The sequence below is a fragment of the Pongo abelii genome, chromosome 17 (assembly GCF_028885655.2).
Source record: "Pongo abelii isolate AG06213 chromosome 17, NHGRI_mPonAbe1-v2.0_pri, whole genome shotgun sequence".
NCBI classification, from domain to species: domain Eukaryota; kingdom Metazoa; phylum Chordata; class Mammalia; order Primates; family Hominidae; genus Pongo; species Pongo abelii.
Window position 1 is genome coordinate 65,699,476 of NC_072002.2, and position 27,971 is coordinate 65,727,446.

General features: G+C 36.4%; 1 protein-coding gene across 1 annotated transcript in view; it reads left to right on the top strand.

The window, feature by feature from the left end:
* ME2 (malic enzyme 2) overlaps positions 1–27,280 on the top strand; it is a 67,573-nt gene extending 40,293 nt beyond the window's left edge. Inside the window, exons 8-16 of the mRNA XM_024236087.3 lie at positions 1,751–1,860; positions 1,963–2,060; positions 2,376–2,489; positions 5,390–5,504; positions 7,061–7,203; positions 13,512–13,614; positions 20,796–20,866; positions 21,518–21,616; positions 26,391–27,280. Coding sequence (XP_024091855.1) covers positions 1,751–1,860; positions 1,963–2,060; positions 2,376–2,489; positions 5,390–5,504; positions 7,061–7,203; positions 13,512–13,614; positions 20,796–20,866; positions 21,518–21,616; positions 26,391–26,558 — 1,021 coding nt within the window. The 3' untranslated portion in view covers positions 26,559–27,280. The remainder of the gene's footprint in view (positions 1–1,750; positions 1,861–1,962; positions 2,061–2,375; positions 2,490–5,389; positions 5,505–7,060; positions 7,204–13,511; positions 13,615–20,795; positions 20,867–21,517; positions 21,617–26,390) is intronic.
* Positions 27,281–27,971: the final 691 nt, after the last annotated feature.

The following is a 27,971-nucleotide window of genomic DNA, read 5'->3' on the forward strand; positions in this document are numbered from 1 at the left end:
TTTTTTTTTGTCATCTTCACAGGTTCTTGCTGTCTCTTAATAAATGTGGATAACTACTTAGTCCTTTTCTCTTTCAGCCATGTCAACTATGACCTTTATGCATGTTACTACTAAACCCATAAAAACCCATCTGTAGTTCCACTGCTCTTGTGAGGCCTGCATTTCTAATAATCAGAATCATCCATCTGGATATTCTGTTGTGAGTGCGTATTCATATCCCACACTGAACTCCTTTCCTTCCAAACAACCTATCTTCTGTATTCCCAGCTTCTATTATTGGCAGTAACATTCATCCTGTTGCCAAAACTTTGATCTTAGTGTTATCTTTGACCCTTCTGCCTTCTCCATCAGTCTCCCGTGGAGTCAGATATTCCTCAAATTCAGTGGGTACTACCACTTAAATGTCTCCTGTTTTCCATTGCCGCAATCTTGCTCTCTCCTTATCTCTCTTGTGGAGTTTTCTAATTCTTCCTCCAGTTTCTCTCCTCTCCAGTTCATCTCCACCTTAATACCAGATTAATTGTTTTGAAACGTGTACTTCATTATGTCATTCTTTTGCTTGAAATCTCTCATTGGTTTCCTATTGCCATAGGATAAATTCAAACTCTTTACCTTAATGATCTAACCCTGGCCTACCTTTAAAATTGCTGGCACGTAGAAGATATTTAAACATTAATTCCTTTTCAGAGTCAAAGTCAACAAGTCTAAAGCTGAACTTTACATCTTCCCAGAAATTGCTATCTCTCCTTCTTCCTCTCACTTTCCTATCTTGGACAACCAAATAGTACCTTCTTAGTTACCCCATTACCTTCACATTGTAACAGCTTCTTCCTCATTTCCCAGTTGATCCTTAACAATTTCTATTCATCCTAATAGTTCATAGTTACTCCTTTTGCTTCCTGCATCTTCTGCTTCAGATCTCTTGTCTTCGTATCACAGTAGCCTCCTAGTTGCTTCTGGCACTTGCGTCTCCCCACACCAATATGTGCTACGTATCACTGGCAGGTTTATCCTTCCTAAAGGGAGTCATATGTGAATATTTTCCTTTCTCTGCAGCCTTCACTGTTTCTACATGGAATGCAGAAGAAAGTCCCTCTTCTCTAATTTAGCATTCGAGATCCTCCCTTATTTGGTCCCAACCTGCATTAACCAATTTCTCCCTTATCTCTTAATGTAAACCATGAAATATATAGCCAGACTGTTGAAAATTCAGGGTCACCCTAATAACAGCCTGCTTTTCTTCCTAGCTCTTTACTTTTTGTTCTTTCAGGGCCCACCTCCTTTTCAAGCCTTCCCTTACTACTTGAGCTCACCTGGACGATTAACGTCTTCTTTTTCTGAATGTCAGTGAACTCAAATAGCAATTATTATTCAATTTCTTATTTAATATATACTTTCTTGTGTTGCTGTTTAACTATTAATGTAATAAGAGTATACATATCAAATATATATTTTTTGAGGTTCAGAGTCAAAGGAAGTGTCCTCCTGAACACTTGAAAATAGTTTACATAGATTGATATCCCATGGGTTTATCATTGTGCCACGTTTTTTTTAAACACCTCATACTTTTTTTATTGAATAATTTCTACATTTTGGATGTAGTCTTTCACAGGCTCTGAAATTTTTCAGATGGCCTTAATTGAACTAACATAATACATTATTTTTGAATGCTATCATAGGGAATATTAGGTGGAAAGCTGTTTAATAGTGTTATTTTCAACACAACTATTGTGGGTTTTGCTGTTTTTAGATATGGCCGGAACACACTCATTCAGTTCGAAGACTTTGGAAATCATAATGCATTCAGGTTCTTGAGAAAGTACCGAGAAAAATATTGTACTTTCAATGATGATATTCAAGGTAAAGCAAAAAAAAGAAAAAAACTTTAGGGTTTTGATTCCTACTTTTTAAACATTTTTAATGTGCCCATTTTTTATTTGTAAAAATCTGTTTTTCTTACAGGGACAGCTGCAGTAGCTCTAGCAGGTCTTCTTGCAGCACAAAAAGTTATTAGTAAACCAATCTCCGAACACAAAATCTTATTCCTTGGAGCAGGAGAGGTAAGTTTTGTAGGCTTTTTAAAACTTAAGCCTATCCTCTCTTCTAGAATTGGAAAATGGGCAGAATATTGATGTTTATAAAAGAGTATAATGAGCCTGTAATTTTGTTGAGGTAGAGGATATGAAATCAAGAGTTCTGCTGTAAAACAGGTAATTTAAAATATGTTTAGAGAGAATATCACAAAGAATTTTTGTTTGATTTGTAAGGGAAAAATAAACCAAATATTTCTTATAGCATATAATCTTCATATATAAAGTAATTCAAGCATTGCATCATACTCTAGTATATATTAAAATTTATGTTTTGTTGAACAGGCTGCTCTTGGAATTGCAAATCTTATAGTTATGTCTATGGTAGAAAATGGCCTGTCAGAACAAGAGGCACAAAAGAAAATCTGGATGTTTGACAAGTATGGTTTATTAGTTAAGGTAAGGTATTTAAAATTTGGAGAAGCAAAAGAGTGTATTATATTTTTAGTTGGATTTTTAAAATACTATTCCTTAAAATCTTGTTTCTCATTGGAGTCTCCAAATTATACCAATTGGGACCTTCCCCTCTCTTTTCAACAGATGTCCCTAGTCTTGTTGTCTTTTACAAAGACTCCTGCTTCATATTGAATTAATAATCTCTATGTTGGCATCAGACTTACTCTTTCTTGCTTTGTTGTCTTGCTCTTAAGAGATCAAATGGCCATTGTACAAGTATGATCGTGTTTGACACTCCTAAAACTGGGTTTTTAATAGGAACTGAGAACTTCCTGATTAATTACAGTATTGCAGTACTTCTGATATTTGAGCAGAAATTCTTTTAATTTTATTAATTTTTTTTTTCTTTTGAGATGAAGTCACCCAGGCTGGAGTGCAGTGGTGCAATGTCACCTCACTGCAATTTCTGCCTCCTGGGTTCAAGCAATTCTCCTGCCTGAGCCTCCCGAGGCTACCGTGCCTGGCTGTGAGCAGAAATTCTTAACCCTTTGGAGATCATAATCCCCTGAAGCAATCTAATAAAAATCTGTGGACCCTTTCCCCAGGAAAAAAGCATGTGCTCCTGAAACCAATTTATGGATAATAAAGAGCTTATCTCCCAGATGAACTTAGTACCTTTGGGCCTGACTACCTTTGTTAGCATTGATTACCATTTTCACTAGCTTAAGAATGTCATATGTCTTCTGTGTAACACATTGAAATATAAGTAAACTGTTTCATAGTTAAACCAATCCAGTACACAATGCTGTTATATTTTTGTGTGTACACATTAAAATATAATGGTATAGCTGTCGCTTGGCATTTATGTCTGTGGAGCAAGCTATCTAAATGTACTTTGTTCCAGTTCTAAAATCTTTTCTTGTTAATTAGAACCAGTATTCTATTAGTACAAAAAATAAAATGAAAAATTAAAGTATGTGAATGAAAAAACTTGAGTGCTTAAACTACATGTAATTTAAAATGCAGTAGTAGTTATATACCAGACATTGTTATAAGACTTTACATGTATTATCTCCTTTAATCATCTCAAAAAATCCTGTGAAGTTTTACAAATGAAGAAACAGTTTAAAAGGTCGAGGGAGTTTTCCAAAGTCATCAGCTTATAAGTGATGGAGGTAGGATTCAAAACCAAGTATCCCAACTGTGAAGCCTGTGCTCTGAATAATTAAACTGTGCTGCCTCCCAAAGAGGCTGTAACTACCATATTTACTAGTATGTAAGGCACAAGGATAAAACATCACATATTTAGAAGGCTATTGGGGGATGTATGTTTTGACTAGTACACAGTTAGTTTGGTACTTCTTTTTGTAATGTTGGTTTTCATCAAATATGTTGTGATTCTTTAGCATATTGGTAGATCAGTTCTAACACAGTATTGGTAGCTACGATGTGTTTACTTAGCACAAAATGAGAACCCTGTCCATCTCCATATTCATCATCAGATTAGATATTTCTTTTCCAGTGTGCAGGTAGCTTGGCCTATGAGCATTAGGCTTCCAGTGTCTCCTGGTGATCCTAAACACTGCCCTTCATTTTGAAACTTTGAAAACAGTGACTTCTTATGTCACTGTTTGCTCAGCCTAGTTTTCTCAGCCTATTGATGATAGTGTCCTGCTTTACTAGCCCCTGCAGGTTCTTATCTAGAGTTATCTTGGAGTTCTGATGGAAATACACTTTTTCAGAAGTCTTCTTTTTTACCAAAATAGGAATATGAACTTCTCAGTTGGTTTTTGCATTCAGTATGTTTTTGTCTGCCTTAAATCTTTGAGAAATTCTTCATTGTTCTAGTCTGTCAGTGGTATCTCTTCTGGCTTTGTGGCATTACTACAAATTTAACTTATGGTTTTTGACCTGGGATTTGGAAAGAAAAGCATGTTTCTTCATTCAGCCATCTTTAACCAGAATTCCCTGTTCCTCTTGTTTCTGAACTCTTGGTAGTACAAGTCCATGGTGTCTGTCTGCAATTATGAAATCCTAAAGGCTTTGAAATTCCAAAATTTTTTCCAAAATTTATTTTTGTGACCAATCTGATTGCCTTGAACTTACCTAGTAGCAAAACCTGACTCAAACTAATAAGAAGCTCTTTGTAATCTTAACCTTTTGTACTTGATGTGACTATTCATAAGTTTGTTCAGTTGTGGAGTATCTGTTGGGAGGGAGAATATGTAATATTTGATATACGCCATATTGTATTTCTAAAATATGAAAAATTCTCAGCCAGGAGTGGTGGCTCATGCATGTGGTGGCTCAGCTTCCCACTTTGGGAAGCTGAGGTGGACGGATCACTTGAGCCCAGGAGTTTGAGACCAGCCTGGGTAAGATGGCAAAACCCCATCTCTACAAAAAAATTAGCCAGGCATGGTGGTGTGTGCCTATAGTTCCAGCTACTCTGGAGGCTGAGGTGGGAGGATCACCTGAGCCCAGGGAGGTAGAGGCTGCCACTGCACTCAAGTCTGGGCGACAGAGTGATACCCCATCTCACAATAAATCAATCAAATTAAATTAAATATGAAAATTTCTTAATTCCAAAACTCATCTACCCCAGATAAAGGACTGTAGGCTTTTGTGCCATATTGGACTTAGGAAGGCCTCATAGTGTAAATGCATTTTTGAGAGGAACTAGAAGGTTTTTAGGAATAATGGTAGATTTGATTTTTGTTTTATATTTGAGTTTATGGACATGATGAAGATAGAATTGGAAGATATGGGTTGAAAAGGAAAGTAAATGAAAATGAAAAGACATTTCTATTGTAGAAATAATGTGTAACTCATAATGATGTCTTTTTATTTCATCCTTAATATGCATTGACTAAAAAAATACTGTATTTTATCTCAAAATTTAGGGACGGAAAGCAAAAATAGATAGTTATCAGGAACCATTTACTCATCCAGCCCCAGAGAGCATACCTGATACTTTTGAAGATGCGGTGAATATACTGAAGCCTTCAACTATAATCGGTAGGTAAAGTTTTTCTGATAAATAATTTTACTCCCTAACTGTATGTTGCCAGTCATAATTACCTTGTAGGATTACTAAAAATGAATTGGCAGTTTTACCTAGCTTTCAGCATGTACAGTGTTTTCTGTGATAACTTTTTGGTTACCATGCATGAAATTCAGTTACCAGATGTTGCTTTATACTTTTAGGTCCTAGACACTGTGTAGTCGATCATGCTTTGCTTTTAGAGTTGGTATGACTGTTGGACTCAAAACATGAAAAAAACCAAAGCCATTTGCAGATTTTACCAGGAAAATTCTATGCAGACTCAAAGTTTTCGTGGGCAACAAAGCTGAAAACTTTGAGTGTGTTTCAAATCAGGCATTGCATAGATGCCATCAGACTATGCCATCATGGCATTACATTCTCAGCAGAAAATGTAAAAGTGTTTAAAAGAGGAGCTATTTAATTTTCTGTATAGCTGTAAGTTTTTTTGTTTTCTTGTTTTTTGTTTTTTGTTTTTTTTTTTTTTTGAGACAGAGTCTCACTCTGTCACTCAAGCTGGAGTTGGCTCACTGCAACCTCTGCCTCGCGGGTTCAAGCAATTCTCTTGCCCCAGCCTCCCAAGTAGCTGGGATTACAGGTACCCACCACCATGCCCAGCTAATTTTTGTAATTTTAATAGAGATGGGGTTTCACCATGTTGACCAGACTGGTGTCGAACTCCTGACCTCAGGTGATCCACCTGCCTCGGCGGGTGAGACTCCATCTCAAAAAATAAATAAATAAAAATAAACAACCCCCCATTTTCCCCACTCCCCACCCCCTAACAACCACCATTCTACTTTTTGTCTCTATGAATTTAACTACCTCATATAAATGGAATGACATGGTATTTTTCTCTTTGTGACTGGCTTATTTTATTTAGCATAATGTCAAGTTTCATCCATGTGGTAGCAAGTTTTATATTCCCAATTAGAGTGATGAAGATAGTCATATACACTTTTTAAAAATTGGTTGGGCATGGTGGCTCACACCTGTAATTCCAGCACTTTGGGAGGCCGAGGCAGGCGGATCACCTGAGGTCAGGAGTTTGAGACTAGCCTGGCCAACATGGCGAAACCCCATCTCTACTAAAAATACAAAAATTAGCCAGGCGTGGTGGCACACATCTTTAATCCCAGCTACCCAGGAAGGTGAGGCATGAGAATCGCTTGAACCCAGGAGGGAGAGGTTGCAGTGAGCTGAGAGTTGTGCCACTACACTCCAGTCTGGGCAACAGAGCGAGACTCTTGTCTCAAAAAACAAAAAGTTAAAAGAATAAAATTTCCCATAATTTACTATGTGTATAGTAGACAATAAATATTTAAGTGAGAACTTTCAGCATCTTACTGTTTTTTCTTTTCAGATTTGAGATTGTGTTCTCATAGATTTTGCATTGCTGATTTAGTGCTATCTTTGTAATGAGATATTACCTGTGTTTTTATTATTGTAGGCCTATTATAGAAATGCTATTGATAAGCATTGCTTTTATACCTATAATGAAGTTGCTGTTTTTCCCCCTTACTTATTGCAGGAGTTGCAGGTGCTGGCCGTCTTTTCACTCCTGATGTAATCAGAGCCATGGCCTCTATCAATGAAAGGCCTGTAATATTTGCATTAAGTAATCCTACAGCACAGGCAGAGTGCACGGCTGAAGAAGCATATACACTTACAAAGGTATGAATAATCACATGAATTGATATGTATATTATTTTCCCTCCACTAGCTTGTTAGTTACACATTCTTACACAGTTGTTCTAGTGGTATCCCTAGAGATTACAGCATGCATCTATGGGTGATCAAAGTCTGATATAAATTATTGCTTATGCCAATTATGGGAAACAGGTACTTTATAACTCCACTGTAATGCCCTCACACTGTTTGCACTATTGTGAATTTTAATTTTCTATGTATTTTAAACCCAAAATACATTATTGTTATATTTTACAAAAATTATTCAGATTTACCTACATTTTAATTTATTTATCACTATTCTTCCTGCAAGTGCTTCTACCTAGGATCATTTTCCTTCTACTAGAAGAATTCCTTTATTTAAGTGTAGGTCTAATGAATTCTCTTGGTAATTTATTTTGCCTTCATTTTGAAGGATATTTTCACTCTGCATAGACGTAAAAGTTGGTAAATACTTGAGCATTTTGGAGATATCATTTTACTGTTTTCTGACTTTTGTTTTCTTTTTGATGATATATCATTGTCTTAGGTTTTTAACAGTTTGACTATGGCGGACATATGCGTGGTTTTCTTTGTATTTATTCCACATGGGGATTATACTGCTCCTGAATCTGTGGCTTGATGTCTGTTTTTGGTTTTTGTTTTTTCTGTTTTGAAAAAATATCAGCCAGTATCTCTTCTTTGGCCACATTCTCTCTCTCGTCTTATGGGACTCTAATTATATGGTTAGAGATATATCTCATTTATCTTTTACACTGTTTTCTATATTTACTATCTCTCTTGCTCTCTGTGTTTCAATCTGGTGATTTCCTTTGGCCCTATTTTCCAGTTTGCAGATTCTCTGTTCAGCTGTGCTCATCTGTTGTTAGGTTCTTAATTTTAGTTGCTGTATTTTTTCATTTGTAGAATTTCTGTTTTATCTGTATAGTAATTTATTAATTTAGTAACAGACTTAAAATCATGTACTGTAGAAATAGTCAATCTCTAAATCCTCTTTTCTTGTACTCACATTTCATGAAACTTAACTTTTTACTCTCTTCACCAATGCATCTTCACCATCAGTGTTTGTCTTTTCTAAGGCTGTTTTTTTTGAGTCATCTGACGCTGTGGAGAACAAATTTTTATTTACATCCAAACTGTTTAAGATTCACTACTTTTAGATCTTTGACACTACCATGGGATTATAGCCCAATTACAAATATCTGCCTATAAATCACTTGACATTTGGGTTTTTTTCCTACCATTCTGTAAGGATGTAGTTGTAATTTCCACAATTACTTTCTATATTGTTGTGGTAAGTGATCTAAGTGGCTCTAGGAAGTGATTTTTAAAGGCTTGTTTACAATGATGTCTAGCAGCTATAATTGCTAGATTACATCCTTGAGAATAAGTAATAAATCTGTGATACATTTTTTTAATCTTCACTCCTTTAAAACAAAGTTTTTTATAGCAGAAAAATATTACACTATATCTCTCAAAAGCTAAGGATTCTTTTAAAAATATAACCACAGGGCCGGGCACAGTGGCTCACGCCTGTAATTCCAGCACTTTGGGAGGCCGAGGCGGGCACATCACGAGGTCAGGAGATTGAGACCATCCTGGCTAACACAGTGAAACCCCGTCTCTACTAAAAATACAAAAAAAATTAGCCAGGTGTGGTAGCGGGTGCCTTTAGTCCCAGCTGCTGGGGAGGCTGAGGCAGGAGAATGGTGTGAACCCAGGAGGCAGAGCTTGCATTGAGCCAAGATCGTGCCACTGCACTCCAGCCTGGGTGACAGAGCAAGACTCCATCTCAAAAAAAAAACCAAAAAAAAAAAATATATATATATAATATGTATATACCACAGTACTGTTATACCTCATAATTTGAACAATAGTTATATCTTGTCATTAAATTTTCTTTTTTTTTTTTTGAAACAGGGTCTCTCTTGGTTGCCCAGGCTGGAGTGTAGTGGCACAGTCATAGCTCACTGCAGACTCCAATTCCTGGCTCAAGTAATCCTCTTCCCTCAGCTTCCTCAGTAGCTGGGACTACAGGCAAATACCACCACACCCAGCTAATTTTTTTATTTTTATTGTAGAGACAAGGTCTTGCTTTGTTGGCCAGGCTGGTCTCAAATTGCTGACCTCAAGTGATCCCCCGCCTCAGCCTCCCAAAGTGCTGGGATTGCAGACATGAGCCACTATGCACCACCTAATTTCTTGAATATATGAATTGCAATTAAAATTTTCTGATGGTAACAAATATCTCACTCATTTTTATTATCTATCTTTTGTTCTGTCATGGTTATCAGGTTTGTTTGTAAGGCTAATTAGTCCTTTTTTTTTTTTTAGATGAAGTGTTACTCTGTTTCCCAGGCTGGAATGCAGTGGCGTGATCTCACCTCACTGCAAGCTCTGCCTCCCAGGTTCACATCATTCTTCTGCCTCAGCCTCCCGAGTAGCTGGGTGCCCGCCACCATGCCCAGCTAATTTTTTTGTATTTTTAGTAGAGATGGGGTTTTACCATGTTAGCCAGGATGGTCTCGATCTCCTGACCTTGTGATCCACCCGCCTCGGCCTCCCAAAGTGCTGGGATTACAGGCGTGAGCCACTGCGCCTGGCCTGTTTTTGTTTTTTTTAATTGAGTGATGGATAGCGTAGAAAAAGAACTATAGCAATAATTTAAGGCTGTGGATAAAGTTATCTTTGGAGAAAGGGACTTTACTTTTTCGAGTAGGTCGCCATAATCCAGTCAGGATGTGGTCCACATGAGGCCTGGGGTATTTCCAGTTTGCCCTTTCTCCTGATATCCACCCCTTTGGGTATGAATCATCAAAAGTCCTGAGGTATTTATCAGCACCTCTCATCCTTAACGGTCCCTGAACATCCATTTTCCTCTCTGTCATCATGAGACTTTGGGTAGCTTTGCTGTTCAGAGTCTCAGTCACAGCTTTTGATTTGGAAATCAGCAGTTATCTTGAGGGGAAGAGCTTCAAATGCTCGGCTCATATATCTTGTTTCCCTCTTCTTTTGAATCTTGGAAACCTCTGTTCCCCAACACCAAACTCTCACTATCTTGTTAGGTCTCTACTTGCTTGCAAAAATTTTTAAAAATGTATTTTATCTGGTTTTTTAAATTGTAACCAGAGGAAAATTTGGTATGAAACAACCCAGAAAATCATTGCCAAAGCAGAACTCTCAGAACTTCCTGAACTTAATATTCATACTCTTGATATATTTGGCATTCTTTTTTTTTTCCCATTGTTAAACACTGTGTAGGCCAGGCACAGTGGTTCATGCCTGTAATCCCAGCATTTTGGAATGCCAAGGTGGGCGGACCAGTTGAGGCCAGGAGTTCAAGATCTGCCTGGCCAACTAAAAATACAGGTGAAACCCTGTCTCTACTAAAAATACAAAAAAATTAGCCAGGTGTGGTGGCTCACGCCTGTAGTCCCAGCTACTCAGGAGGCTGAGGCTGGAGAATAGCCTGAACCCAGGAGGCAGAGGCTGTGTGAGCCAAGATCGTGCCACTGCACTCCAGCCTGGGCAACAGAGCAAGACTGTCTCAAAAAAAAAACCAACCAAAAAACAACCTTTATGTTGACACATGTATTCTCTCAAAATTCCTTTTTGACCTTTTTGACTACTCCGTTAGTCAAAATAAATTCTCATGACTGTTGGTTTCCAATTGGTATAATAATTATTGAAATCTCTTCTTCTAAATCAATCACAAAATCACCATACAGATATTTAAAAATTAGTCTCTTTAGTATACTCTCTTATCTTTTTATTACTTTTAGCTTGATTGCCTGTCCTCTTCACCAGGCTTTACTACTTAAAACTAATGGTTATTGCTCCCCAAATTAAATCTTAGTCTTCTACAATGACTATTTGGTAAATATATTAAATGTATCGTGGATCGTTGACATTTCCAAAATATAAAAAATTTAAGTGTTTCAAGCAGTAGTGGTATATCACCAGAAGACTGCTCATTTAAGAATTTTATTTTTTGAATAAATATTATTGTAATAAATGTACATTATTGGAATAAATAAAAATTCCCCAAGAAGACTAGTTTGATATACTGTATTTCATCAGTTTTAAGATCAAGGATTGCTTGAGCCCATGAGTTTGAGACCAGCCTAGGCAACATAGCGAAACCCTGCCTGTATAAAAAATTTAACAATTAGCCAAGCATGGTGGCACACACCTGTGGTCTTAGCTACTTGGGAGGCTGAGGTGGGAGGATTGCTTGAGCCCAGGAGGTTGAGACTGCAGTGAGCTGTGATCGTGCCACTGAACTCCAGCCTGGGCAACAGAATGAGACCCTGTCTCAAAAAAATAAAAAATAAAAGAGCATTGTGTCATAGTTTACTTTTACATAAATTCTTTCTTAGTGTTACATAAAATAATGGCATAGAATTTTGAGTAGTCATCACCTGTTAAATTTTTAGTTCCATTTTGTTTTCACCATGGAGGTGTTACTCCAACACCATTTGCTGCTCAGCGAGAAAAATACTCTAAAAAAAATCTTCATAGTTGAATTGCCAGCTGCTTACATACACCAAGTTGGACTTCAGAATAAGAATATACTATTATCATTAAAACTTGGCCACATTTAAGCCATGGATTAATTATTGGGTTAAATGGACAGGGAGGCAGGGATGATGACCTGGAGAACATGAACTGCTATAGAATCTTGTCATTATTGAAGAGATTCCCAAGATCTTTCTAAATTTCCAAACTTATTGATATCATGAGAACATTTTTTCCATGATGTGCTATATTGTATAATCTACCTTATAAGACTATTAAAATTAATGTTGCCAGAAAAATAATTATGTACTCATTGTGATAACATGTATGACATTAACCATGAACTAACCTTAATCGTCAAAGAAACAAAATTTTTAGTCACAAGTAATGTTTAGAACAGATAGATAATTGTAATAGCTATCCATAGAATAGGTAGAAAATGATATAACAGTATAGAGTTGCAAGTCTAAGATAGTCAGCTGTGCCCTACTAGCATAGTTAGCTTGCTTCTACTCTTAAATCTTGTATCATTTTGAAATGGAAAGTATGTCTTGTAAAACTATTGGTTACTCTGCATTATTGACCTTCAGATTACCTGGAGTCAAATTCTTGAATGTTAAATCCACTAAAGCCAAGGGTCTACAATGCTATAAAGAATAATAACACAATTAATTCTCCTAGAAATACTGAATATGCCAGTAACATTTATTATATGCCATTATAGAGCATAGTATCAAAATTGGATAGATGTGACAAATTTGGAGAAGTATTCTTCTTTAACAAGGCATCAGGCCATTTGTTTTCCTGGAGTGATACTGTGGTCATGCCACATGCCTGTGTTATAAACTTCCTACTGCTGGGTATTATAGCATCATTGAAAACCTGTGGCTGTGGAGTTACAAAAAATCTAGATTAAGATTTAACTACTACAGTTTTGATGTGTGACTTTTGACAAAGTATTTGAAAATATTAAAGCCTTAGTTTTCTGATTTTTTAAAATTAGTGAAATGGAGATGATGATGAAGTTTTCATGATGGCAAAATTAACTGAGTTAACACACATAAAGCACTTGGTAATTAGTTTTAGCGGATATACAGTAAATGACAGCCATTTGTTTTGGTATTTCCCCTTCATTCATCGGTGTTTATATTGGTCTTTATAATATGGAATGGTATTTATTGGCCATCTACATTTTAAATTTCTTTTTTTTTCTTTTTGAGATGGAGTCTCGCTCTGTTGCCCAGGCTGGAGTGCAGTGGCATGATATTGGCTCACTGCAACCTCTGCCTCCCGGGTTCAAGTGATTGTCCCGCCTCAGGCTCCTGAGTAGCTGAGATTATAGGCATGGGCCAACACACCCAGCTAATTTTTTGTATTTTTAGTAGAGACAGGGGTTTCACTCTGTTGGCCAGGCCGTCTCAAACTCCTGGCCTCCAGTGATCTGCCCACCTTGGCTTCCCAAAGTGCTGGGACTGCAGGAGTAAGCTGCTATGCCTGGCCTTAAATTTCTTAAAAATAAGTGTCTGGTTTTTAAATTTTTAGTAATAAATGATTTTTAACTTTATTATTTATTTATTGAATGTATACTACACATGAAACAAACCTCATTCTAACAAAAGGATTGTAATGAAAAAATTGTTATATAGTATATTATGCCTTGTTTCCAAGTAATATATTGGTCTGTTTTACTCCAGGACTTGATTTTGTATGAATTCACCTCAATTTTCTCATTCACAGAAAATAACAAAATTGAAGTTATTTCATTTTATTAACAGGGCAGGTGTTTGTTTGCCAGTGGCAGTCCATTTGGGCCAGTGAAACTTACAGATGGAAGAGTCTTTACACCAGGTCAAGGAAACAATGTATATATTTTTCCAGGTAAATGCCACCATTATTTATGTTACAGAGTAATAGTTAATTATGTAAAAATACTTAATGGAATTCTTTGGAATGGAAGATTGAAATGAACAACAGTATTACAGAATTTTGGTATAAATGTACAAGGAAACTCAAGGAATTCATCGAATTCAGCATGCTCCATTTTCTCTGAAAATTTATTCATATTGTTAATTAAATTTGTTTTTATTATAGAAATAATATATTGCATGATTTGTAAAAATGCAGAGGAACAGAATGGCACAAAATTATGTAACCCTCTCTATCTCCCCTTGGTGTACCTCCTTAATCATACTTCTCAGAACCATTGTCAATAATTTGCTGGGAGTTTTTCTGATGGTTACCATCGTGACTGATAGATTTATTTCCCAGGTTCAAGCAGTTCCCCTGCCTCAGCCTCCCAAGTATCTGGGACTACAGGCATGCACCACCACACTCAGCTAATTTTTGTATTTTTAGTAGAGATGGGGTTTCACTATGTTGACCAGGCTGGTCTCGAACTCCTGACCTCAGGTGTTCTGCCCATCCCAAAGTGCTGGGATTATAGGTGTGAGCCACCACACCCAGCCAGGCATTATTTTTTAAGATACACCCACTATACTGGTGTCCCACCAAAGGAAATTAATAATTGCTTAATATTGTTTATCATTAACTCAGTTCAACAACTTATTTTTATTTCTAATACCTTTTTTTATTCTAGAATTGCTCTTTCTAAATAGCTACTTTTAAAACAAAAACGGTTACAGTACTCTTTCAGCTTTTTCTGGAGAATTATTAGGATTCCTTTCAATGTTTCTGCCTTTGTGCTGTATTTTCCATAAATTTCTGGTGATCCTCAGTTGCCTCTTTCTTTTAAGCAAGACTGTGTTGAGTAAAACAGGAATTTTGTATGATTTTCTTTTGCACTTGTATCTTTTTTCTTCTGGTAGGTCTTTCCCTGACTAGCTGACAGCAGGCTCTAATTAAGATATGACAAGTTTATATAGGCTGGCATCAGGCAAGCATGTGTAACTGTTGTCAAAGTAAAGAGGGTATTTAGTCTGAATATCCTGGTACTTTTCTATATTTTTCTCCTTTTTTTTGCCCCTCATGTTTTCCTGTATGTCTCTTGAGACCTAACTTCTATAATAGAAACTGTCCCGTCATCCATAATCTCTTTCTAGAACTTGATAATGTTCAAAATTAATGTGTTCTATTCAGTAACATTTCTATGGCCTAAAAGACGGGGCAGGAAAGGAAATACTTTTCTGCTGATTTTAACAAAGCTATTTTTTTAAACTTTTTTTTTTAGTTCCAGGGTTACATATGAAGGTTTGCTATATAGGTAAATTGTGTGTTGCAGGGGGTTTCATGTATAGATTATTTCGTCACCCGAGTAATAAGCGTGGTACCCGATAGGTAGTTTTTTGATCCTTACCCTCTTCCCGCCCTCTACCCTTAAGTAGGCCCCAGTGTCTGTTGTTCTCTTCTTTGTGTCCATGAGTTCTTATCACTTAGCTCCACTTGCAAGTGAGAACATACGGCATTTGGTTTTCTGTTCCTGTGTTAGTTCACTTAGGATAATAGCCTCCAGCTCCATGCATGTTACTGGAAAGGACATGATCTCATTCATTTTTTTGGCTGCATAGTATTTTTTTTTATTTATACACATGGTGTATATGTGCCACATTTACTTTATCCAGTTTACCATTGATGGGCATTTAGGTTAATTCTATGTCTTTGCTATTGTGAATAGTGCTGCAGTGAACATACACATGCATGTGTCTTTATGGTAGAATGATTTATATTCCTTTGAGTATATACCCAATAATAGGATTGCTGGGTCAAATGGTTGTTCTAAATTCAGCAAAACCATTTTTTATATCATATCTGAGTATTAAGGAATTTAGCAGTTGATTATTTTTATATAACACTTTAAAGTCCTAACTTAAATAACAGCTATGGATACCATAAATATAGACATTAAAAATGACCTGGCCAGGCATGGTGGCTCTCGCCTGTAATCCCAACATTTCGGGAGGCCGAGGCAGGAGGATTGCTTGAGGCCAGGAGTTTGAGACCAGCCTGGGCAACATAGTGAGACCTTGTTTCTTCCAAAAATTAAAAAAATTAACCAGGTGTAGTGGTGCACACCCCTAGTCCCAGCTAGTCAGGAGGCTGAGGTGGAAGGATCGCATGAGCCTGGGAGATCCAGGCTGCAGTGAGCCATCATCATGCCAGTGCACTCCAGCCTGGGCAACAAAGTGAGACTGTCTCAAAAAAATAAAATAAAATGACCTGGCATTTGAGGCAGAAATGAGCCTAAAAACAGGAGGATTGGCTGAAAGTCTGTTTATAAAGCAACTTAAAAAAAAAACTGTTAATATTTGAATGACCTAGTTGAGCAACTATAACAACCAGATGAAAATTTTTTTTAAGACTTTAAAAGGGTCAAAGGGATAAGATATTCACTCTAATGGAATATTGGAGAATTCTGGACCAAGGTTAGGGGGGTAACTAATGCACAGAACAAGCTTTTGAAGCCAGTTTTACAGTGGAAATATAGACCAGGAAGAAAGTGGCTAAGAGGTATAGCCGTGCTTTTCATGGATGGTGGACAAGATCGGCACCATGTCCAAGTCTGGCACTACCTCCCACTCTGGACTGAAACCCTAAAGTGCTGTACCTTGGATTGGGGGTATAGTTTGCAGCAGCAATGGGTGATTTAGAAAACCTCGAGCCTCTGTTCGGGACTGCCAGTGCCCACAAGTGCCCAGCAGAAGCAAATAAAAATTTCTCTGAAATAAGATAATGCCATCCTAGTCCTCAAATTATTTTTATAAATTTTCAAGTACAACCTAAGTGGAAAAATAAAAAAAAGATAATGAGGCACATAAAGAGACATAACAACAGAAGCCAAAACCAGCGAAAACAAGAAAAACAGATACACTGAAACCCTAGATATACCGTAAATGCTATGAAACAAATATGCTTATTATGTTTATAGAGATAAAAGCCAATCTTGGAAACTTAGACAAGTACCATTAAATTCTAGAACTGAAAAATGTAGTAATCTATAAGAACTGAGTGAGCTGGGGGTAGTGGCTCATGCCTGTAATCCCAGCACTTTGCAAGACCAAGGTGGAAGAATTGCTGGAGCCCAGGAGTTTGAGACCAGCCCTGGCAACGTAGTGAGACCTCCATCTCTACAAAATTAAAAAAAAAAAAAATTAGCCAGGCATAGTGGCATATGCCTGTAGTCCTAGCTATTCAGGAGGCTGAGATGGGAGGATCACTCAAGCTTGGGAGGTCAAGGCTGGAGTGAGTCATGATTGGGCCACTGCACTCCAGCCTGGGTGACAGAGCAAGACCCTGTCTCAAAAAAAACAAAAAAAACTGAGTGAATGAGGCTTATGGCAGATTAGACGAGAGAGAATTAATCAACTGGAAAATATCTCTGAAGAAACAATCCAGAATGCAGCACAGAAAGACCAAAAAAAAAAAAAAAAGTAGGTAAGGGACATACATTTCATTGATAGATCTTTAATTGAAGTCCTAGAAGAAATGAGAATGAAGCAGAGGCAACATGTGCCGGCCTCATGGCTGAGTTTTTTTTAGAACTGGTGATTGACAATCAATATTCAAAAAGCTAACAGAAACCCATGTGGGATGCATAAAAAGAAATCTACATCTAGGAACATTATTGTGAGGCTTCAGAATCACCACAAAGAGAAGACTATGAAAGCAGCCAAAACAAAAAGATTTCCTTCAAAGAAGCTACCGTTAGACTGACAGCAGACTCCTCAGTGACAATAAGATACCAAGGCAGTGGAATGACCTATTAAAGTTGCTTATGGGAAATACTTGCCAACCTAGAATACATTACACAGTGAAAATATCCTTCAAGAATTAAAGCAAAATGAAGACATTTTTCAGCAAAACAAAAAACCGGGGATTCACCACCTGGCAGACTGTTTTTATATTAAAGGAAAGGAAATTTTGTTCCTTAGGGAAAAAGAAAATAATCCCACATAGAAACTCTAAGGTGTAGGAAGGAATGAAAAGCAAAGAAAGTTATGAATAAGTGGGTGGGTACAACAAAATGAATGTTGTTTATATAGAGTGAAACAAACATCACATGGGATTTTGAAAAATATAGAGAGAGAGAATTAAAATGCACAACAACAATAGCTCTGTTAAATAGAGTTAAGCTGTTATGTGGGACTTACATTGATTGACAGGAAGGTAAATTAAAAATTATAATGTGGAGCTGGGGACGTTGGCTCACACCCATAATCCCAGCACTTTGGGATGTCAAGACGGGAGGATCACTTGAGGCCAAGAGTTTGAGACTAGCCCTGGCAACATAGGGAGACTCTGTCTCTACAAAAAAAAAAAAAAAATTTAAGTAGCCAGGTGTGGTGACATGTGCCTGTAGTCCCAGCTACTCCAGACACTGAGGACGGAGGATCACTTGAGCCCAGGAGTTTGAGGTTACAGCAAGCTTTGGTCGTGCCACCGCACTGTAGCCTGGGCAATAGAGGGAGACCCTGTCTCAAAAAAAAATTTAATGTGGAATGTTGGTAGTTAAAGATGCATAATATAAATTTTAGGATAACCATTAAAACGCTACAAAGACTTCCTGTTTATGGTAAGGTAATGTTGGGATGAAATGAAACAACAAAAATCCGAAAAGCAAGAGAAAAGAGGAAAAGGAACATAGGCAAGACAAGATGAGATAAGAGTGATGAGACTTAAGTGTTTGAGGGCTAAATCTGCCCCAATTACTTGAAAAAAAAAAAAACAACTAAAAATAAAAGTAAAAACTACACTAAATCTAGATGGACCAAATTCTGTACTTAAAAAAAATGCTATTAACCATGTAATCTTCTCAGCCATGAGGTAATCTGGTGACTACCCTTCCTCAAAGCCATTTGGGATATTCTTTGAATAGAGTAAAACAGTGTTTCTATGCTGGGAGACACCAGACATAGTTGAGGACAGCAGTGCTAGAAAATAGGAAGTTTAAAAGCATGTGTGGTGATGCTCAGAGGAGGTAAACCCCACCCTCATGCTCATAGCTTCCAGTCATTTTCTCTAGTTCTTAACCCTTAAATGTGAGAAATGCTTGAAGATTACTAGTCATCTGAGGAAAGTCTCTTTATTAAAGATTTTCATAAAAGAGACGAAAGCAGACAAACAGAAAAAGACATCTTGAGGAAAAAAAACAAGGATAATGGGAAGAGAAGGAAAGTTTTAAAAATTATCAATATCCTCAGGGGGACAAAATATTATATCCTATAAAGACGGATTTTTATTTTTAAAAAAATTAGAAAGCAAAACAAGCTCCTAAAAATAAAGTTTGATAGCAGAAAGAAGAAAAAGATGAGTTAAGTTACCTAAAAAGAGAGCAAAGGACAGGAGAAGGAAAATAAAGAAAATTAGAGAGCCAATCCAAGAGGTACAATATCAGAAAATATAAACGTCAGGGAACAAGAACAGAAAAATGGAGGGAAGTGATTCCTCAAGACTTCACGAACATTTCCCAAAACTGAAAGACTCATGTTTTCAGATAGGAAGTGCCTACTCACTGAATGCTAAACATGATGAGTTAAAATAATGCACATCAAGGCACAGTGTTATGAAATTGCAGACCGTTAGGTATAAAAATAAGGATCTGGCTGGGCACAGTGGCTCATGCCTGTAATCCCAGCACTTTGGGAGGCTGAGGCAAGAGGATCGTGTGAGTCCAGAAGTTTGAAACCAGCCTGGGCAACATAGTAAAACCCTGTCTCTACAAAAAATAAAAAAATTAGCCAGGTGTGATGGTACACACCTGTAATCCCAGCTACTCAGGAAGCTGAGGTAGGAGGATCGCTTGAGTCCAGGGAGGTTGAGATTGCAGTGAGCTGCGATTGTGCCACTGTACTCCAGCCTGGGTGACAGAGCGAGACCCTGTTGCCAAAAAAAATTTTTTTTAAAGGGATCCTACATGCATCCAGAGATTAAACAAAAACAATCACCTAAAAAGGCTCTGAACTCAGATTGATGCTTCTCACCAGCACTGGAAGCTAGATGGTATTAGAATAATACCTCACAGTTCTGAAGGAAAAATATTTCCAAGCCAGAATTCTAAACCTAGACAAACTATCAAATATAAGTAGAAAGAAGTAAACAAACACATTTTCAGAAATGCAAGATTTCAAAAAATATATATCTCCCACGCACTGTTCTTCAGAAAGCCTTGGGAGAATGTACCCTACCAAAAGAGGGAGTAACAAACTAGGAAAAGTTGAATTTAGGAAATGGAGTCAACTTAGAAAGAAGCAAAGAGGCCTATAATGATAAAGGGGTTTTCTAGGATGACAGGTCCATAGCTGGAATGGGGGACAACCAGACCAGAATGGAGCTTTAGCAGATTTATTCTAGAGCAGGAAATTCAAGAATATATGAAGTAGCTAAAATAGAATAAAATGTAGACAATTGAGTGAGAGTTCAAGGGTGAAATAACAATGTTAAATACTAAAAAATCAAAGTAAAGGAAAAGGACAGTTACTAACTTCAGGAAGTTATGCAGAAAAGGAAAAGTAACCATGATATAAACATTGAATATTGATTGAACCAAAATTATGCTCTAACTATATTGGGAAGAAGAAAGAAAGCTGAAAATATGAAAGAGCACTAAATACTTACTCCTACAGGAAGGAGTCAGTGATCTCCAAAACAGAAAACGCAAGATCAGCACAATAAGAGAAGGCAAAAAAAAAAAAAAGAGAGAGAGAGAAAAATCACAAGAAACATAAGTTATTTAAGAATGAGAGAGAGAAACAATCAGCTAAAAAAAATTGTCATTGCCTCTGTAGAGCAAGAAGTGGAGTGTTAGAGGTGGGCTGGGAACTGGGGTTAAAACAAGCTTTGATGAATTGTATGTATTTGTCATTTTCATAAATGTAAAAACTAAACTGAGAAAAGCCATTTGATATTTCTGAAATTACTTAGTGAATAAGAATTATTAAAGATCGTTTGATTTTAACTCAGATTTCTGTTTCTTCTTGGCTGTTTTCTGTTTGGGGGGAGCTGTTTGCGATGTGGATGGATTACCATTTATTTGCCTGAATATAGGAATTTACTTCTTTCATAATTTGAAAAGTGACCATACTAGTAAACTTTAAAATGTGTTCTAGGTGTGGCTTTAGCTGTTATTCTCTGTAACACTCGGCATATAAGTGACAGTGTTTTCCTAGAAGCTGCAAAGGTAAATGTTTTAAATGTTGTTTATTTTATAAAGGATGAATTATGAAGATGAGTAGATCTGAAAATTAAAAGCAGAGAGAGAATGGGTTAAATCTGCCTTATTAATGAAAAGGAAGTTACTCATAAATTACTTTTATGATTTGCCTATTTATGCATAAAATTAATTTTTTAATCATGACTTTTAAATTTTTGTAAACTGATGAATCCTCTCATTTTAATAACACTTAGACTATACTTGCAATTTGTATATCTGAATATATTGTGACAGCATAGATAACTCCTTGCATGTTAATGGACAAGTACTGGTATTATTTGGAGTGCTGGCCTATGGGAGCTCCAGACTTTGAAGTGTTTCTGAAGAACTCACATTAATACAATTAATGTGTGTTTTCAAAGTAGCCATTGCAATTAAGCCAAGCTCTACATGTGTAATATAAAGCAGAATATAATCAATAAGTCTTTAAATCTGGTTATTTATTGTTTAGTGATGAACAGTATTAATTTCTGCAGTGGTTTAAGTGTATTCCTTCAAGAAATAAGAGGAATTATATTACCTGTATTACTCTCTGTTTCCCCAATGCTTTTTCCATTTTACTGAGTCCTTATTCTGTTATTTAAACAAACAAAAGCAAAATGCTGTTTTTCTCTTCAGGCCCTGACAAGCCAATTGACAGATGAAGAGCTAGCCCAAGGGCGACTTTACCCACCACTTGCTAATATTCAGGAAGTTTCTATTAACATTGCTATAAAAGTAAGTAATAACTTAAACTTCTTCACATTAATTTTAATGACATTTTCTTATACAAGAAATACAGGTTTATTAAGACAAATCTGAAACATTTAGAAGGCTGCAAAGAAGAAATTTTAGGCCCATATTCTTACTACCAGAATATAACACACATGATTATTTTGGGTTTGTTGCCTTCTAGTCTTTTTTCTTTGCAAACACATACATGCATACACACATGCATGTAGTCACTTGTGCCTTTCTGAAAAATTATTTTAAAGAATAGAGATGGGGGTCTCCCTGTGTTGCCCAGGCTGGTCTCTAACCCCTTGGCCTGAAGCGACCCTCCTGCCTTGGACTCCCAAAGTGCTTGGATTACTGGCGTGAGCCACGGCGCCTGGCCTGTGCCCATTCTTATAATTGGTTTCTTACTGCACTTTTTCCACTTAATATATTGTAAGTCTTTTCCATGTAACTTAATAATAATTCTCATGTATGTGATCATTAATGCTGCGTGGCATTCTCTTTATTATTTTTTCAAAATTTATTTCATCATTTCTCTGTTTTTGGACATTAAGTTTTTAGCTTCTTACTGTTAGAAATAACACTGTAGGCTGGGCGCAGTGTCTCACACCTGTAATCCCAGCAATTTGGGAGGCCGAGGCAGGTGGATCATCTGAGGTCAGGAGTTCGAGACCAGCCTAGCCAACATGGTGAAACCTCGTCTCTACTAAAAATACAAAAAAAGTTAGCCAGGCATGGTGGTGGACACCTGTAATCCCAGCTACTCTGGAGGCTGAGGCAGGAGAATCACTTGAACCTGGGAGAAGGAGGTTGCAGTGAGCCGAGATCGTGCCATTGCACTCCAGCCTGGGCCACAAGAGCAAAACTCCATCTCAAAAAAAAAAAAGAAAGAAATAACAGTGTAATGAACATCTATCTTTACAGATAAATCTTTGTGTGTATTTGTGATGGTTTCTATTTTTTTTTTTTTTTTTTTGAGACAGAGTCTTGCTCTGTCACCTAGGCTTGAGTGCAGTGGTGGAATCTCAGCTCATGGCTCACTGCAACCTCTGCCTCCCAGGTTTAAACAATTCTCCTGCCTCAGCCTCCCAAGTAGCTGGGATTACAGATGCCCACCACCATGCCCAGCTAATTTTTTGTATTTTTAGTAGAGATGGGGTTTCGTCATGTTGGTCAGGCTGGTCTCAAACTCCTGACCTCAGGTGATCCACCTGCCCTGGCCTCCCAAAGTGCTGGGATTACAGGCGTGAGCCACCACGCCCGGGCTGTGATGGTTTTTTTTTTTGTGATAAATTCTAAGCTTAAGAACAAAGGTTTTTAAGGTGTTTTAAGGCTTCCGATGCATATTGTCAAATGAGCTCTTCAGAAAAAGTACTGATTTACATTGCAGCAATTAGATATGAGTGTATCTTTTTCCACACTTTTGCCAATACTTAGAATTATTTTTTTAATCTTGCATATTTAATAGGTAAAATTGTTTCTCATTATTAAGGCATTATTAGTGAGATTGAAGAATTTTTTGTGTTTATTCAACAATTGTATTTCTTCAATGAACTACTTTTTCATGACCTTCGCTCTTTTTTATGTTGGATATTTGCCTTTCTACTTTCTGGCTTTGATTTCTGAGGGCTTTTTATATATTAAGTGTAGTGATCCTCTTGTTTGCTGTGGTGCAGATATTTTCCCATTTGTCATTTGTTTTAACTTTATAGAATTGTTTGATATGTCTTTTAAAAGTTTTTTATGGAATTATTTGTTTATTTTGTGGATTCTCTCCTCACCTTTTATGAATATTAATGCCTTCTCTCACTCCAAAATCGTAACTGTCTACTTGCATTTTCTAAAATAAAACTTTTTTAATCTCTCTGGGATTTATTTTAATGTATGATATGAGAAAGGGAAACATTTTTTCCTGAGTAGTTAACCAGTTGCCCCAGCATTATTTATTGATTAATGCATCCGTTATTTATAGTTAATTGGGAATTGAATCTGTTCCTGGGATTTCTATTCCTGACCATTTTTGTTTACTATCTGACACTGTTTTAAATTTTATAATGTGTATAATGTAACATTTAGTACTTTATCTTTCCCATCATTATGCTTTTTCAGTATTTTCTTGACTGTTCTAAATTGTTTTCTTTTGGACAAGTTTTTGTATCTGCTTTTTTAATTTTAAAAAACTCTGCAACTTTGTATGAAATTGTTACATTTATAAATTGGTGAAGTTGGGTCTTTCAGTATTGAGTATTCTCCAATCACTATCTCTCTTTACTTATTAAGATCTTTTTTAAAAAGTCTTTCAGTATAATTTTGTTTTCTTCATCTGAATATGGCATTTTTACTTTTTTCCTAAATATTTTTAAATTTCTGTTATTCTAATATAATAAAAGACTTTTTTTTCTTTCCAAGTATTTTCTCATTGATCATTTCTAATACATAGGAAAAGGTAGGAATAATACTAATTTGAAAACATTCATTTTTATGAATTTACTTGATGACCAGTTTTTTGAACAATCTTATTTTAATAGTTTTTCATTTCATTTGGAATTGTTGAGTTTTTAATTGTAAGTAATTTTTTCTTTTTTTAATATGCATAGTCCATTTTTCTCTAACTATAAATTAGCTGAAACAGCAGAGTAGTCTTAAGCAATTAGGTTGATAAGGGTATTCTTGTATTTTTTTTTCGATTTAGAGACACAGTCTATATTGCCAAGCTGATCTCAAACTCCTAGGCTCAAGTGATCCTTCTACCACAGCCTCCCGAGTAGCTAGAGGCACATGCCACCACACCTGGCTAACATCTTTGTATGTTAATATTAAATATGATGCTAGCTTTTGATTGAAATAAGTATTTTCTACTTTTTAAAAGAAGTAGTCTTCTATTTCTAGATTACTAAGATTTTTCTTAAACATTAGGATTGACTGTGGAATTTATCAGCCACAATTTCAACTTCTATGCAGTTGATCATCAAATTTTATCATTTTGACTATTAAATTTATTTATTTATTTAATAAATCTATTTAATAAATAAATTTATTAAATTTATTAAGGAGATCCACCTTAATAAATTATTAAGGATCACCTTATTGAGGTGATCCACCCGCCTCAGCCTCCCAAAGTGCTGGGATCACAGGCATGAGCCACCACACCCAGGTTTTTAACCCTTAGGTTTTAACCTTAGGTTAAACCTTAGGTTTTTAACCTCAGATCTTTATTGCAGTTACCTGCCACTGAGGATCTAGCCCTTCCCTACTTCTTTTTCCTAGTCAGTGATAATAAAATATTAGTAAAATATGTTTTCTATAATAGAACAGAAAACAATTGAACACATTTTCTATCACAAAATACACTGAGATTGAGCTCTTGGTACCAAGGATTATTTTTTAATCACCATCTTATTCTGAGATTTTTCTTTTAGAAAGTTGAAATATGAAACTTTAATAATGGTTACCATTTGGAATGAGAGAGGAGGAGAGCGACATCTTATAATTGTTTGAATTTTTTCTACCATATGTCACTACATTTTTTTAAGTTAAAATAAAACCTGCCGGGCATGGTGGCTCATGCCTGTAATCTTAGCACTTAGGTAGGCCGAGGCAGGTGGATCACCTGCGGTCAAGAGTTCAAGAGCAGCTTAGCCAGCATGGCAGAACCCCATCTCTACTGAACATACAAAAATTTACCAGGCGTGGTGTTGCATACCTGTAGTCCCAGCTACTGGCGAGGCTGAGGCAGGAGAATCACTTGAACCCAGGAGATGGAGGTTGCAGTGAGCTGAGATCGCGCCACTGCACTCCAGCCTAGGTGACAGAGCAAGGCTTTATCTCAAATAAATAAATAAATAAATAAATCCGTAACAGAGCGAGGCTCCGTCTTAAATAAATAAATAAATAAATAAAACCACGACTTGAGAACTTTACTGTGTGAGAGGCGCTGTGCTACCCTGTGAGGAAGCGTTTCACATTCCTCATTTTATATCAGAACTGAGGCTCAAGGGCTTATTCTCACCACTAATCATGGTATGTGGCTTGGGTGCAAAATTTGAAATTCACTCAAGCCACCTTTGGTGGGGAGTAATCGAGCTTACTGTTGACGGTCTAATATCTAGACTCAGAATGCTTTGGGTTTGAAACAGCTCTCAAGTAACTACCTTGGGCAAGTTACTTAAACTCCTCTCATTCCTCATATGCAGAATGAGAATAATGATAGCACTTATCTCCTGGGGTTCTTGTCGAGAGTAAAGGAGGTATCCTTGTAAAACACATAGAAAGTGCCTGGCACTCAGTGATAGTGGTGTCAGTTCCCATGTATAGGTTGTAGCCCTGACTTCACCTGACCTTATAGTTCTAGTGTCTAAATCCTGATTTATAATAATTACTATGCCTATTAATCCAAATTCTAGAGCAGAAAACTCTCTCTCACCTTGGGTTAGGTTTTCTTCCTGGTCAAGTTGGCTATGATTAGGAAATAGTCTCTGTACCCCTCTAGAAAGGCCACTCTTTCAGCAAGACTGGGAGCAATGACATAGGCTGGGCAGGTTATCTAAATGTATTTACTAGAATGACACAGTAGAACTTAAATGTGTTTGGTTTTATCTTTTAAACTTTCCATAGTTTCCAAATGTTTTGAAAAGAGTCAAAGCAATGTTATTTTTTATTTTGAAAAAAGAAAAATGCCATTCTTCTAAACTTATTTTCCTGTGTTATAATAGTACGTTGTCTCTCTAATAGGTTAATACTCAGAGCCTACACAATAACCTTATTTATTTTTCAGGTTACAGAATACCTGTATGCTAATAAAATGGCTTTCCGATACCCAGAACCTGAAGACAAGGCCAAATATGTTAAAGAAAGAATATGGCAGAGTGAATATGATTCCCTGCTGCCAGATGTGTATGAATGGCCGGAATCTGCATCAAGCCCTCCTGTGATAACAGAATAGAAGCACTCCCCTGATAAATACTTTCTGTGCTCCAGGGAACCACTTTGCTCCAGGGAACCCCTTTTTCAGACAAGAAGAGATAATGTCCTCAGTTTTATGGTGTTTTCTGTGTTTTGTTCTCCCCGACCACTTTGGTTGACATTTTTTCCATGCGTCTCCACATCTGTTGGGGTAGACATGTTGATTGATTGCATTGCCCACCAGCACCCTACAATCAGATAGTTGTGATGCTTTAATTCTAACATACAGCCCATACCACATCCAGGAGATGTAAAAAGTGTGTTTGTGAATGTCTTCACTTGTACTCTAATTCAGACTTGCCAAAGTATTTGCTATTTACTATTATGGGTAATACTCTTCTCTCGCCTAGTTCTTTTAGAGCTACTAAAATAGAAATTTACTTTTATGGATAGAAGTACAGAATTTTGAGAAGAAACTAAATTTTCACCAAATTTTAAGGAAAAATTGTCAGTATCTAAAAATGTTCTTATATATCTGCTTCATCTTACCTTCATACTCTGAAATTCCCTTATAGCAGACAGAGCTAGGGAAATATTAAAAATTTACCCTATTTATTTTCTGGAACTAAATCAAGCCTTAACTATAACATTATGAGAGTAATGGGAACTACTGCTGGCTTTAAATAAATAAAAGTCATTGTTTTCAATAGTGTATAAAAATCATAGTGTAACCTTTTTATTTAATAAATATCTTACATTTAATTGCTTCAGTTATGCTATCTTATTGCCCAACTAGAAATTTAGATTTGCTTATGAAAAACACATATTTTTGTTACTTCTAGATGATTCTAGGAGGGAGTATAAGATACCTAACTCATATGGGAACATCACATGACTTTTTAAATCTAAATTAGTCATGCTTCACATCAAAATGAGTCATATTTAACTGGAGAAACTATGCCCTTATTCCAGAACTGATGCTCTTTATTACTTGAGATAATTTTGGAATGTTACTATGATACTGTTTCTTTGAATATCATTAGTAGTGACAACTCTTTCTCCATTGAAGGCAGACTTAATTTTTTTAAACCACCAAAATTAATTTAGAGCTAAGTGGGGATGAATAAGGTTGGTGTTCATCCAGGAAATGCCTTTTTTAATCCCAGTAAAATGGGTAATAACGGCTATCGAGAACAGTTTTCTTGTGTGGCTGGCATATTGAAGAATTCTAAAGGAAAATGTATCTGCCTACCATGGTTGCTTTTAGGGAAGAAAACTTTTAAATGCTTATTCTAGGATAGTAACAACAACAGATAATTCATCGATAATGTGAGCATGCACAGTATTTGATATTGCTTTGTAGGAAAAAAGAGACTTCTTTTTTCATCTTCTGCCTATGGATACAAATTGATTCTTTTTTTTTCTTTTCTTTTCTTTTTTTTTTTTTTTTTTT